The sequence below is a fragment of the Solea solea genome, chromosome 6 (assembly GCF_958295425.1).
Source record: "Solea solea chromosome 6, fSolSol10.1, whole genome shotgun sequence".
NCBI lineage: Eukaryota > Metazoa > Chordata > Actinopteri > Pleuronectiformes > Soleidae > Solea > Solea solea.
Window position 1 is genome coordinate 27,951,131 of NC_081139.1, and position 15,181 is coordinate 27,966,311.

Below are 15,181 nucleotides of genomic sequence, written 5' to 3' on the forward strand. Positions count from 1 at the left end.
ATTCTGAGATTAAAGTCAGAATTCTGAGCAAAAACTAATTTGGAAACAAAAAATTAAAAAGATTAATTATGAGATTAGTCAGAATTCAGAAATTTTGGAACAAAAGAATGAAATTGAAACAGTCTGAATTTCTGAGATTAATGTCAGAATTTTGAGGGGGAAAGGAAATAAAATAAAAATTGGAAAATAAATTAAAAATAAATGTGGAACAAAATAATAAAATAAAAAAGCCTTACATTTTAAAATAAAGTCAGAAAAATGTTGTAAACAAGATTTAAAAAATAAATAAATAAATAAAATGGCCTAAATTCTGAGATAAACAAGTAAAGATTTAGAATATAGACAATTTTTCTCAGAATTCTGACATGAAAATGAAAAAAATAAAAATTTAAGGATTTTATATTTTAACCACAAAATTCTGAGGGGAAAAATCCACAAGTGATTTTTTTTGTAAAGAAATTTTTGAAAATAAAGAAGTCAGGACACATGGGAACAAAATAAAATAAAAGTCAGAATTGAAAAAGGGTCTGTTTTTACATGTGACTCTAATCCTCTTCCATAGGTTAAATATTTTAGGCAACATTTCAAAATTCAACACCAGAGGAAAATTATAAAAGTACAAGTTGACAGAGGAGTTTGCAAAAGTACAACATATCCAAAACGTTAAAAAATCATTAAATATACAAATGAATAACCAATGTTCACCTTTTAACTGTGGCACAAAATTAATGCACATATGTATTAAATGGATTATGGGACACGGTTTCTTTCTTTTTTGTTACATTTACATTAACATTTTAAATGATATAAACTTTGAAAAATGTCTTCTACCCACTTATGTACATACCTGAAATATGTGCCTCACATGAAATATAATAAAAATAATAATGATAAATGACGACCACGTCCTAATATAAAACAAGTGGTTTTCTCAAAGAAAGGATGCGTTGTTTGAGTGTGGACAGCAGAGACGGTGGACGAATGAAAAGGAGACGGTTTCGAAATACAGAAAAAAAATGAGACTCATGTTTCCACAACCACTCGCTTTTATTTATACTTAAAATGTAACAATGTCAGAAACACACACACAGGTTTGTGCAGCTGTTCTTCTCAGGACGCTGCATTGACTTCATTCATTTGAACTGACTAAAATAACCCTCATCACTAACCTTAACCAAAACCAGTTAATAAACGAATCCTAACCTTGACCAGGGGGGTATTCCATCAAGCAGGCTAAAGTCAAAGCCAAGCTTAAATGGCCAAGTCTGGCTAATATGAGTAAGAGTTCGGTTCCATCAAAGAGGCTGAGATTAGCCCCAACTCAGTAACCATGGAAACTATGACTCTGGCTAAGCCTCAACCATGGCTAAGCCATAACTGTGGCTCAGGTTTCCGTTCCATCAATCTGAGCCTCAACCCTGTTCCACCAAGGTGGCTAATGTGAATGCCAGCCAAGTAACCATGGTAACTTATGCTGCCGGGCAGACCTGGTCTGTAGCAGGCTAAAAGTGAAGCTTAGCACCATCTATGATCAAAGAATGTCCAATAGACAGAAACAGAGACACACAACTGTCATGGAATGATAAAATAATATGTAAAACATAAAATATATAATAAAATGTATTAAAGAAATTATTTATACTAATAATTATATATTATCTATAAGTACATTAAAGAACACTATCACCAAAATAAAATATAATAAAAAATAAGACACAAATAAATACAAAATTAAACAAATTAACAAAAAAATATAATAAAAGATAAATTGAGGCATTGAAAATAAAAGATTGAATTTGTACACCAAACCACAATTAGATGATTGATTTGCTGTCACCTGCATTCACTTACTGTAATAGGGGTCCTCGTCTCCATTGAATTGCTAAAATGATTCTACATAAATAATAACTTTTTTTTACAATCAATAGATCTGTCATATGATTATTTCCTATAGAATGATAACCAACATTGCATTTCTTCATGTAATAATCTACCATCAATTGTATGATAAATGTGATGAGTCATGTAAAATACTTTGATTAAATGTAGCCTATTATTATCAAAAATGTAGGCAAGGCAACTTTATTTAGCACATTTTAGCACAAGGTGATTCAAAGTGCTTTACATAAATACAAAATAAGATGAAAATACAACAATTCAACATATAGCATCTGTGACAAAATACAGAAGTAGCACAAATACAGCATGTAAAAATGACAGGCTTAAATGAAAAGGATAACAATTCTATACAATTGGCCATGCAGGAAATAAATGAAAGCTATACCATCGATTTGCATAACAATCAGTTGATAAATGTGATGAATATCACTTTCTAACATTACTACTAGGGCTGCCAAATGATAAAATATGGAGAATTTCACATAAATTGCAGTGAAACAATAATGCTAATTTAATTATGTTCATATGAATGTTACTGGGCCTCACGGTGGTATAGTGGTTAGCACTCTCGCCTTGCAGCGAGAAGACCCGGGTTCGAGCCCCGGTTGGAACAAGGGCCTTTCGGCATGGAGTTTGCATGTTCTCCCCGTGTGTGCGTGGGTTCTCACCGGGTTCTCCGGCTTCCTCCCACAGTCCAAAAACATGCAATGTGGGGATTAGGTAAATTGGACACTCTAAATTGACCATAGGAGTGAGTGTGAGAGTGAATGGTTGTTTGTCTCTATCTGTGTGTGTGGCCCTGCGATGGACTGGCGAACTGTCCAGGGTGTACCCCGCCTATCGCCCGATGTAGCTGAGATTGGCACAGCACCCCCCGCGACCCTCTGACGGAGGATAAAAGTGGTAGATGATGACTGACTGACTGAATGTTACTTATTAGGGCTGTCTTTTTGTTCTTTGGGGATTTTCCTTTTAATTTTAGGGATTTGGTTGCATTAATAGGTCCACATAATTGATCAGTTTAAAACAAAAATATCAAGAAATACATATATGTTGTCCCTTTGATGGAGGATTTATATAACATGATGATACTGAAATACTTCATTTTCTTTGTCACTTACGCATTCAGCCTGTCGGCAATATTCTGCCACGGCCTCATCCCTCGCTTTATTGATTGCCGCGGTATTGCCCTTCTTTGGGATTATGTGGCTGTAATCCTCATATACCTCCATGAGGAGGGTTTGCTCCGCTGCGGAGAACATCTCTGCACGTTCTTTTCCCTTGCTTTTCGGCATTTTTCACAGTTTCCGCGCTCAGCTAGAATGGGCTTTTTATTTTCCCTGTGGGCGTGCACAAGTTGAGGCTTAACAGGTGAGGCTTGACTAAGCGTCAGGTGGAGCCAGCTGATTTCACTTGTTGGAACAACTTGGAGCTAGATTGGGAGGTGGAGCTTAGTCAAGCTTCAAGCTTACACCTAAGTCTGGCTATTCTTAGCTACGTTGATGGAATACCCCCCAGTTAATAAACTAACCTTAAACATCCACCAAGAGACTGGTTGCCAAATAATGAGCTGTTCTTTAAATCCAGCATCAGATTGACTGCCAAATAATGAGCCATTCTAAACAACCAACATACTCACTGCTAAATAATGAGCATTTCCATACACCCACAGACAGACTGGCTGCCAAATAATGAGTTTAAACAGGATAAAAAGTGAAAGACAAAAACAAGTTCATATTTTTTGTAATTTATTATCAAAAACAAAACAATCAAACATCAACAGTAGAAACATGAGTAACAGGTTTGTTTTTTATTTTTTTTAAACTGAGATAAAGACAAACTCCCACAAACAGGAAGAAAAACCCTGTTTCTACAACATTTACATTTATTTACAGTGAAGGTCAGAGGTCAAACAAATCTCTGATTTTTCATATTTACTCATTTTATTTGACTTTTTTCTTTTTGTGCTGATGAAGCAGAACATCAGAGAAACTGAACATGGTCTTCATCACATCATAGAAACTGTGAACATCGTCTTCATCACATCAGCTTTTCTTTTCATTCTCAGTGTGATGTGAAGACCAGGGGGAGGGGTCAGAAAGTCAGAAGTTCTGCAGGATCAGCTTCTTCTTGACGTCAAAGCTGAACTTGTTGGAGCTGAAGATGTCGCTGTTGTAAAAAGTCGACAGGTTGTGGATGCTGATCTGTCTCGCCTGAACCAAGGAGAAGAAGAGTGTGTACGTTAGCATCCGACTGAAATGTCGGTTTAACGCGATCAGATAACGAGCTAAGAATGAAAATTTACAATCTGTACCACAAACACAATTTATTCTGCACTCATCACTAACCTTAACCAAAACCACTTAATGACTAACCCTGGCTGCCAAATAATGAGCTGTTCTTTAAATCCAGCATCAGCCTGGCTGCCAAATAATGAGCTGTTATCTCTCATTTTAGACACTTTTTTAAATCTGCGTTATGTTGTCTTTGTTTATCCTTTTCGAAGAGTAACAAATCAAACCAGTCACCACTTCCTTTGACCCTGGCTACCAAAATAAGAGTTTCTCTCCTCCCTTTTTCCTGTTTCACATTTATTAAAAAAAAAAAAAAAAAAAAAAAGGAGCTTCCTTTGTTACTCTAACAAAAAAAAAGGGTGTGATTTCACGTTATCTTTCATTTAACAGCAGCAACAGGAAGTAGCTGCACTTCGCACATGTGCAGAACAAATCAGGTTTTGGTGCATTTGCTACGACATGCTAAGAACTAGCTAAGAGCTAAACAAACGGACAAATACTAACAAAGTGACGGGGTCACGTCGCCCCCTGGTGTAGAGAAATAAACACATTCCCCTTGTAGCGACTCGTCTCTCTGTAAAGAAGGAACTGAGGATATTTCTGGTCACCTTGTCCTGCAGCTCTTTCTCCGGCACCTCGACGGTGTCGCTCTGGACGCCGTAGCGGTTCCTCTGGTACGCGACCTGTTCGGCCACCAGCTGTTTGAGGATGAAGAGCAGCAGCTCGTTGTTGTCTCTGCGGAAGGCCAAGTACCGAGAGAACGTCTGGACACAAAGACAACGACTCAGTCGACATCACATAAAAAATCCCTACAATCACAAATCATGCGTTCATCACAGCTGATGATGACTCACCTTCCTCATGCTCCTCATGACGCTGAACTTCTGCGTGTCGATGAAACTCTCCAGCATGACTCTGATGGCCATGTTGACGTCGTCCTCCAGCACGTAGTCCCTCAGGTGGATCTTGGCGTGGGCCTCGGCCATGCGGATCATGGACTCGATGTGGCGGACTGTGATGGGAATGCTGCCCGTTGCCTGCGAGTGACACCAAAGCAGACAGTGAGCGAGAAGCTGCTGGTCACGCCATTCTCAGGCTCAAAGATCCGAACCACACTTCATCGTTAGCTGGAGGGAACTGGACTTTCATGACTTCAATTTGAAGACATTTTACCTCCTGTCCAAGAGGCTTCGGTTCTCTGTAGAGGCCTCCTCTGAAGAGGCCTCCTCTGAAGAAGCCTATGACATATGAAGAGTTCTATCGTACAAACCCTTCACTCCCCTGATTTGAGGACTCACCATGGACTCTTTACGGAGGTCACTGTAGATGCGAGCGACCTTGTCCTGGTCCATCTGGTTCAGTTTTGGATGAATCTGAGGAAGAAACCAAAGATTTTTGAAGTTCGTGTTCATCATTTATAAACGCAGCAGATTCATCCAGCGGTCGTGTTCGTACCCGCTCCTTGGCGTAGATGATGTACTTCCTCAGGAGTTCCTGGGGAATTGGCGGCACGTCAGATGAATTGGGCAGAACCACCTCCTCCAAGGCCACGCCCCCTTCCTTGTGGCTGGGGTGATGTTTGATGTGGGAACCGACCACAAAGCGCGCCAACATCTCGTCCTGTTCGGAAGAAAAGTCTGTGAGAAGCTGAAGGAATTAACTTTAACGACTCGACTTGTTCTCCTCCATCAGTGAAAGAACCTGCTGTTTGTTTTAGTTCCTGCTCTGACGAGGTTCAGCCCATACTATGTGGCGTCAGACTGCCGGCCTCTGATTGGTCAGAGAGTGTCGTCGTAAAAAGACTTAAAAACGTTCATCAGCAACATTTAAAGTCACAGAGGAGTGTGGAGGATTCAGAGACGGCACCATCGTCACCACGTTCACTGGGACTGAACCATTCTGTCAACTAATGATTGTAATGATTCTAATAATTCACTTTCACCCAAAACAACTGCTTTACAAGTCACTCGTTTGTCGCAGAGAAAACAAAGCACGCCACCAGTTTCACGCAGCCGTGCTGTAATGACTGCGCCCATGTAGAGGAGGAGCTATGAAGTCATGGAAAACCAGATGACTCAAACTAAACTGAGTCGAGTCAGAAGGGTGTGACGATTTGAAAGCAGAACCTCGACTTAAAAGTTAAAGACACAGGTTTAAAGGTGAGTGTGTGTGTACCTGCACAGGGTCGACGGTGTCTCGCACGACGCACAACACGTCGAAACGCGACACGATGGGCTCCGTCAGGTCCACATTGTCAGCAAAGGTCAGGGAGGGGTCGTACCTGCCTCCTGCAACAAACAGCTGTAGTTCAGGGACCATAGTGTCGCTCGTTTCATTCTTCATACAGATTTTCTTTGTTGTTCTTGTTTCCAACATTCAGACTAAAACAAATGTTACACTCAAACCCTTAAGGACAAAAATGTCCCATTGAAACTTTTCATCACTTACATTAAAACATAATACGCACATTTTATTATATCTGGGTGTCAAATCTGGACTTTTGCCTTTGAAGTGATCATTTTTCTACTCTCCACCTGGTGGCGCCATTTTGGCCATATTTGGTATATGGGAAAAACACATGCCATTTCCACTAGTTGGCACTACAGAGCACGTGTTGATCGCAGGTATCATGGCAAAAACCTGGCATTTAAAGGGTTCAAATCTTAAATGTTAAACTTAAAGTATTTAATATCAATAATCAGGTCAGAACAGAATATAATAATGTAGAATATTTTGTATCGCTTGCTTTTAAAAAGCACATTTTTTGTACTTAGTGTAACAAGTGTGACTAATATTAGACCCCGCCCACAGTTTAGTGTTAATCTAGTTTAAACCTCACAGGCTAAAGCTAAGGCTAACTTTCTTTTCCTGACGAGCTGAGCATCCATGTGTGTGTGTGTGTGTGTGTGTGTGTGTGTGGCTGCTGATTATTATTATTATTACAATAAAACTGTCCTTGTGGTTGAAAATGAACAAGCGCCCCTATGTGGTTCCGAGAGGAGACGCAGGGTGTCCTGACCAGCTGTGGGATTATCCAGGTTTTTAACAGCGTGTTACGCACCGATGGGATTAGAGGCAGCAATGACCGTGCACCGGGCCTGCAGTGAGGTGACGATGCCGGCTTTGGAGATGGAGATGCTCTGCTGCTCCATGGCCTCGTGGATGCTTGTGCGGTCGGCGTCGTTCATCTGCAGCACAGAGAGACGCCGCTTACACGTCTGATGCTTTTTAATTATTCTCCAGATTAACAATCCAGTCACGTCTCACTGACCTTATCGAACTCGTCAATCAGACAGACGCCACGGTCGGCGAGCACCAGCGCTCCGGCCTCCAGCGTCCACTCGCGGCTGACGGGATGTCTCTGGACGTAGGCGGTCAGACCCACAGCGGACGCCCCCTGACCCGTGGTGAACACGGCTCGACTCGCCACCTTCTCCACATACCTGCTCAGAAAAAGCACATTTGGATTAAGGATTAGATTAGCTGTGGAGAAGGTGGCGAGTTGTCATGACGACACGCTGACAGTGAACACTGATACGTACTTGAGGAACTGGGACTTGGCCGTTCCCGGGTCTCCACACAGGAGAACGTTAATGTCTCCACGCACCTTATGTTTCCCTCCTGTAACACACACACACACACACACACACACACACACACCTTAGTTTCACTTTCAATGACCCATGTCTATTTTTTTCCTTTAAACTTTCAAGGGACTTGATTTTTTTTTCTAATTCAAAATTCTAAATTCAAAAACTTTCAAGGACCCATGGGAACCCTGAAAGGGACACCAGTGGCAGGAGCATAAAATCCAGGCCTTTTTCAAACTCAGAAACCATGTGATGGTCTCTGTCGTGTTTTCCGTTATGCTGCGAGTCGAACGCTCACCTGGATTTTTGGGCTCCCCTCCGAACAGACACAGGGCGAGGCCTCTCTTGATGTCCTCGTGGCCGTAGATCGACGGCGCCATACTCGCAAAAATCTGCAGACGAGAGCAAAGCGGCGTCAGAGGACAGATTCCGGCGGATGGTCGGATCAGCTGCTGTCACCCACTCACTCTCTCTCCGATGCGCTCGTCCTTGGACAGAGACACGATGGCCTTCACGTCCTCGTCCGTCAGCTCGGCCACGGCGACGCCGTCGTCGCAGCGGGTGACGTGATTGGCCAGGATGACCGTGGCGAACACCGGGAAGCCGTTGGCCATGTTGAGCGAGCCGTCATAGTTGTTGTGGTAAATTCCCGTCAACTCCTGAGAAACGATAAAAAAAAAAAACACGTTTTATTTCACTGGAAAAATACGTTTGTGTTCCAGTCATGTGACTTAATTCTTTTTTAGATTTACAGACATCTACGTCACATGTTCACGTCTTTATGTCACTGTGAGACACACACACACACTTGTTGATCCAGTGCTGCCTCCATCACTGAGTTCTAATGTCTGATTTTGTCACTTGAGCATTTAAAAGATTTAATTTAGACTTAACTCAGTGACATAAAGTGACCACACGAGGCAGCAGAGGAGCAGCAGCTTGGTGTGGTGTGCGAGAGTGAAAGAACTTGCTCATATCTCTCTTCTCGTTGACTGTGGTCCGTGCTAATCTGCTCAAACACTCACGATCTCGTCCCCGGGCTTGCAGCTGTCCACCAGGTCGGCCAGCAGGATGGCGTCTTTGGAGCGTGGCAGGCGTCCGGCCGCGACCTTCCCAGGACTCTCCTGGACGGTGATTCTCTGGTAGTTCTGGTAAACTGTCTGAAGGAGGCGACAGAGAGACGCTTCAGGACAGAACGAGCACTCACACATCAGCCAGCAAACGTTCCTGTGCTTTTTATTCTCAATCTGATCAATAATTGTGATTTGATTTGCTTTGTGCAAGTCAATATTATTTGTGTCATATTTTATTTCTTAATCTTTGATACTTTATTTCCTGTGTTGTTGTTTTTCAAACTGTAAAAAAGAAGCAAACATCTGAGTGATTGACAGCTGAGAGTGAACTCATGTGTTCACGTGTACAATAATTTGACTTCAGATGAACTCTTTCAATCCTTGTTTGTACTGTAAAAAAAAAAAAATAATAATATATATATATATATATATATGAGTGTGTGTGTGTGTGTGTGTGTTCTGGTAACTTCATGTCTATAATGGGAACAACAAAGGTTTTCCAGGTTTTCCAGGAGCCTGAAGTCTCACCTCCTCCATGTTGATCTCGAAGGGTCCAAACGACTGACACTCGGGACACGAGCCCGGCTTCACCTCCTGGTTCTGGGACTGGAAGAACGGCCCGAGCACAAAGTTGCACTTGTTACAGTTGTACTTGACCATGCCAAGCTGAGGGAGGACGCCGGTGCAGCTGCTCACCACGCCGCTGGTGCGGATCAGCTGGTTCAGGTGCAGCTGCCTACAGGAGGCGGAGCATAAAGGTTCTCACTCACACGGTCATGAACTGATTTCAGCTGCTGCTCCTCTGCTGCCTCGTGTGGTCACTTTGTGTCACTGACGTCAATCTGAGGCCGAACTCATCAAATCAGACATTTGAATTAAGTGATGGAGGCAGCAGTGTGTGTGTGTGTGTGTATGTGTGTGGTTTACAAAGTCACAGTGAGATAAACACGTGATCATGTGACGCAGATATCGTAGACTTAATCTGATGTAGTCTTTTTCTCAGGTCATTGTTACCATGGCCACCATGTGACGTGATAGAAAGCCTGAACCCTGACCTGAGTGAGCGGATCTCCTCGACCAGCGGCAGGTTGCAGATGCGGACGTGGATCTCGTGGGCGATGCGGTCGTATTTCGGGTACATGGCCAGAACCACTTCTTTGGCAGCTTCATCAAAAATCTGAGAGGAAGATACATTCATGTTAATCAACCTTTAATATTCATTAGTGCTGCAACTTTTACTCCACTATTAATGATCGACTATGATCAACTATTTTTTAAAATTAATCGATTTGAGTGTTTTTTCCTGCTTCTTAAATGTGAATGTTTTCTACTTTCTGTCATTTTCAGCTTTTTAAATGTGAATGTTTTCTACTTTCTGTCATTTCTCAGCTTCTCGAATGTGAATATTTTCTACTTTCTGTCATTTCTCACCTTTAACATCTCAGTGGGAGCTTCTGGAAGGAAATATGCTAAAACGTGTTCCCTGGCTGCGAGGTCTTCATAGTTCACCACCAGACTCTCCTTGTTCTCTGGAGGAAACAGACACAGGATCAACAATTAAGCCACGATTCACCACAACATTTACGATGTTTTTGGATTTTAAAATGTTGCGGCCTTGATTCCGTCGCCCCCGACGACAGCGCGTGAAAGACGAGCGGCAGACAAACCTTTGCACATGTCGCTGATCTTCTCCTTGAAGACGTTGTGGCCGTTCTCGTCCACGTGCGTCCGCAGGAAGTTTTTGAAGCGGTTGTAGATCTCCAGTCTGGGAGCCGTCATAGACACCCACTCCCTCACCGTGTGGCCCTGCGAGGGCAGGAAAATATGATGAAAAAGATGCCAAACTTTTGAAGATGTTTATCTGCTTGTCCTCTGCACTCAATCTAAGCACTTCCAATGACTCCTGTCTACTGGTTTCAAAAACTTCAAATTCACACACGTTCAAGGATTTCAAGGACCAGTGAAGGGCGACATTGATTTAAATGTCATCTCAACTTCTTCTGGCACAAAATTCAAGCATTTTCAATCACCCATGTCTTTTTTTAACTTTCAAGGGCCTTGAATGTTTTCCCAAATTCAAAAACGTTTAATGACCCATTACCTATGTAAATAGAGTGAAAAAACTTTCAAGGATTTCAAGGACCTGTGGGAACCCTGAAGGCCAAATCGGAATTCTGAGAAAAAAAGTCAGAGTTCTGACTTTTTTCTCAGAATTCATGTGGTTTTATTTATTGATTGATTTGTTTTCATGTGGCACTAATCCTCTTCCGTAGGTTCTGTGACAGTGACAGTGACTTATGTCAAATCCCTGGTCCAGACCTTCATGTCCTCCAGGTTCTCGATGCTCTCGATCATCTCCTCTTCCTCGCCGTCGACGCCCTCTGCCGCTCGCTCAGCCAGTCGTCTTCGTCGAGCTGCCGGACGCTCGTCATCCTCATCTTCACTGTCTGGATTTAAAGGGGAAAAACAAAGCCCTGTTGTTATATGTTGTTAAACAGTAGAGGTGTTAAAATGACGCCAGCTGGTCCTCACAAACCTGTGTGTGTGTGTGTGTGTGTTGTTGTGTTTGCACAGATTTCTGCTGATAATGAAAATCTGTGTCTCACTGAACCTAAAAATAAACATTCAGGTGTCTGTGAGCAGGAAACTGGGTCAGCACAACAACACACACACCTGACAAACTACACACAAAATACACACACCCCAGGAGACCATTTCCTGCCCTGTAGCCATTTGAGCACAGTAAAATCAACTGTAAATAAAACTGTCTACTGAACCCCGGTCCTCACCGTAGAGCAGTCCTCTCCTCAGTCTCCCGCTGACTCCCTGCTCCCTGTCCCTCCGTCTCATCTCCTCCTCGGCGGCGGCTCGAGCTCCGGGCGACAGCTCCGACAGATCCTCGTCGTCAAGGTCCAAACCCTCGGCCTCATACTGATCCAGAGCCGGGATCGGACGGTAATCCCTGAACAGAGTTCACATTCATGTCAAGATTTTTCTAAACAGTGATGTGACAGGGAAACATGGGGAGTATCATGTCGTTTGAATGAATGAGTTACTGCTTTATTTTTAACAAGTGGGACTGAAACAATCACTCAATCAGTTACTCAATTAATTGTTGACTATTTCATGTTTTATAAATAAAACCAGTTTGTGATTTTCCAGCTTCTGATCAGTGTTTGTCAAACTGTGGAAATGATGATGTTCTCAAATGTCTTGCTTTCTAGAAAGTAGAACATATTCACATTTAAGAAGCTGAGAAATCACTGGTTTGAATGATTTTGAAATCATTCAAACTGGTATTAACTGGATTTTATCAAAATAGTTGATTAATCAGATAATTGTTGCAGCCCTAATCCGGAATAAAATGATTATTCTACGAGAAACTGAAGAGTCCTGGTCCTCACCTCTCCATCCCGTCCCCGATCAGCTCCTCCCCGTCCCCGTCCCCTTCCTCCTCTTCGGGCAGCGTCCCCTCGTCCAGCAGTCCCTCAGACTCGTCCTCAAAGGGCGGCAGGTCTCGCCCGGGGCTGGACGTCATGTCTCCTCTCCTGGAGGCTCGGCTGGGGCTCGTGGCCATGTGGAGCGACTCAGAGGAATCCTGATCACAAACGACAAAAAAGTGTTTGAATTTCACGTCATTTGAGGCGTTTCACACCTTGAAGCTGTTACAACACGTTTCATCATTCTCCAACTGTGTCACAAACATATCAAATATCCATCTACTCAGCTGTATGTGTCTGTAATCTGGCTGAACCGAACATTGTGACACCATATATTATTTAAACAACTACATCTCAACATTTTCAAAGGTCCCACAATGTTGCAGCTTTCACAGACATAAGAGTTTAAATCAAAGGGACAGAGCAAAAGTTATTCAACACGTTTATAAATCCATCTGATCAGTCACCAATTCAGCCGTTTCTCTCATTAAATTTGTATACAATACTTTCTTTTATATAACGATATATGCATTTATTTATTTATTTATATATGCATTTCTTCTGTTGCTATTTACTAACAATAATACATTTAATTAAATATTGATAAAATAATATCATACATTATGACTTTGTTAATATTGCTTTATTCTTGTCAGTTTGGCCCTAATAATCCCTCGTAAACAACGACAAATAAATTGGCACAAAAACATTAAGTGTCAGATTATTGCACTGTTTTAGTATCTTAAATATTCAAATAAAAAATAACCTACAATGAAAGTCAAATGCCTTAAAGAGGGAATGGCGACCCCGTGTGGAGGCACATCCACACTTGTTCTGTGACGGGTTTTTCATCCACTCTGAACACGTGTCTGTTGTTATTTTTTAATTTGAACTCGTTTAAAACACAAACATGTTTACATCTAAACGACACTTAATCCGCTTTCTTATACGTCTGCTTTCATGGCGACGTAAACAAAATACACGAGACTTGTTTACAAATGAGTGATCCGATTCTTTCAAATATGACGTGAATGTTTGAGTGAATATTCCATTATCATTTTCTGATTAAAAACCCAAGTTTGTGGACCACTCACTCTCCCACACCAAAGTTCATGGAGGAAATGAGCGTTTTGAGCTCGCGGGGACCCAGGAGCCGCTGCTGCCTCGTGACATGAGTTTGTCACAGGATTAAAACTGAACGAAGGATTTCAGATTGCCGGATTGACAAAATGACACATTGGAAGTGACTGACAGAAGCAGCAGTGGATCGACCACTCGTGTGTGCTGTGATGTTAAAATCACTTATTTTCTCTATGGAATGTGGTGTGGGAGAGTGACTGGTCAACAATGCGACACAAAACATCAGTTTTTGGTCATAAAGTGTTGTCTGATAACAACACAAAGCAGCAGACACCGTCTTTAAATGCAGATTATTGTTGCAGTGATTCAGAATGCTAACATTTTAACGAATATTCCGACTTATAAAGCAGTGACGTCTCTTGTCTTTTGTTGTCTACTCGCAACAACTCGACACACGTCAAACTTTATTGACAACATCCCAATTTACACACACTTGTGTCTTTTATCATTTAATTTCCGGTTCTTCCGTTAGTCAATAATGGCTCATTAAAGAGCCGTTCCGTGTGTTTTCAGTGTGTTTGTGCAGGTTTTTTACTCACCGCCATTACTGTTCGTCCGTCTTCTTCAGCCTCTTCACGACTAAACTCCTCTTCCTGCCGGGAGTCGCTTTTCGCGCGAAAAACGTCACGTGTCAGCCAAAGCCCGCGAAAAGTACTGAATATTCAGACGAAGCGCTGGCGTTCTGGGCTCTGATTGGTTGGTTTGTTTTCAAAGAGGCGGGGTCTTTCGGGGAAAGGGGCGCGTTTTATTTGCACGCGCGCCTACAGTGTACGGAGGAGGATAAGTGACATAATTAATAATCACTAATAGAAAGAAAGAATAATCAAATAAATGAATGAATGAATGAATGCATGAATTAATGAATTAATTAATTTGCGTGGGATGTTTATTTCCTGGGAAAATGTGGTGTTGTAATCCTCCTCACGTGACTGAGAGGAAACTTTTGAAAACGTGTGTGTGCAGGGCAGAATAAAACCAGCAGAAGAGTTGCTATTATGGTCTGTATTTATATAGAGACCACATAGTTTAGCTTTACTACTGTTGATGAGCTGCTTTACACAACAGTTTTCACACATTCACACGCTGCATCATGGGCTTAAGTGTCTTTGCTCAAGGACACATGTAGAGCTGGGAAATGAACCCACAACCTTCCAGTTGAAAGACAATTGGCCATGCCACCGAGCCACTATGGCTCAATCCTGATTCCTCACTTTTTAAATAATTTTACTTTTACTTCTAAAACTAAAATTGATTTGATATCAGAAAATGACTTTTGATAGTGAGTAAATGTATTAAAAAAAAGATACTTTATACAGGACTGGTGATTTTCCATTAAACACTAACTGGACTCTGTTGTTGTTTCTTTAGTTCCTGAAGGATGAATTCATCCTGTTTTCTTAATAAATGAGAGGATTCTCTGCATCCACAGCAGCAGCGTTTATTTTCTCCTAATATTGTGACTTTTATCTCATGATATTACAACTTTATTCTAATGTTATGACTTTTTTTGTAGTATTGTCTTTATTTCTAGTAATATTATGACTTTCTTAATAACGTGACTTTTTTATTGTAATACATTTTTAATATTATGACCTTTTAACGTAATATTCTGAGATTTTTATCGTAATATTATGACCTTTTTCTGGAAATATTCTGACTTTTTCACGATTATGAAGGTTTTTTTAAATTTAAAAATCAATTTACCACACATAACCAGGCTCCTCATTCCCCCTTCCACAAACGAT

The 15,181-nt window shown here is 41.6% G+C and overlaps 1 protein-coding gene across 1 annotated transcript; it reads right to left on the reverse strand.

Annotated features, from left to right (window-relative positions):
- Positions 1–3,634: 3,634 nt before the first annotated feature.
- Positions 3,635–14,091, reverse strand: mcm2 (minichromosome maintenance complex component 2). Its single transcript, XM_058632157.1, has 20 exons — positions 13,976–14,091; positions 12,261–12,454; positions 11,646–11,818; positions 11,176–11,303; positions 10,524–10,662; positions 10,288–10,385; positions 9,912–10,033; positions 9,385–9,592; positions 8,809–8,943; positions 8,251–8,442; positions 8,082–8,175; positions 7,736–7,814; positions 7,465–7,636; positions 7,255–7,381; positions 6,369–6,481; positions 5,649–5,813; positions 5,492–5,566; positions 5,048–5,230; positions 4,802–4,957; positions 3,635–4,112 (listed from the first exon to the last, which is right to left on the reverse strand). Exons 1-20 carry the CDS (start codon positions 13,979–13,981, stop codon positions 4,002–4,004), a joined length of 2,670 nt encoding a protein of 889 aa, XP_058488140.1. The 5' UTR covers positions 13,982–14,091; the 3' UTR covers positions 3,635–4,001.
- Between the last annotated feature and the right edge of the window lie 1,090 nt (positions 14,092–15,181).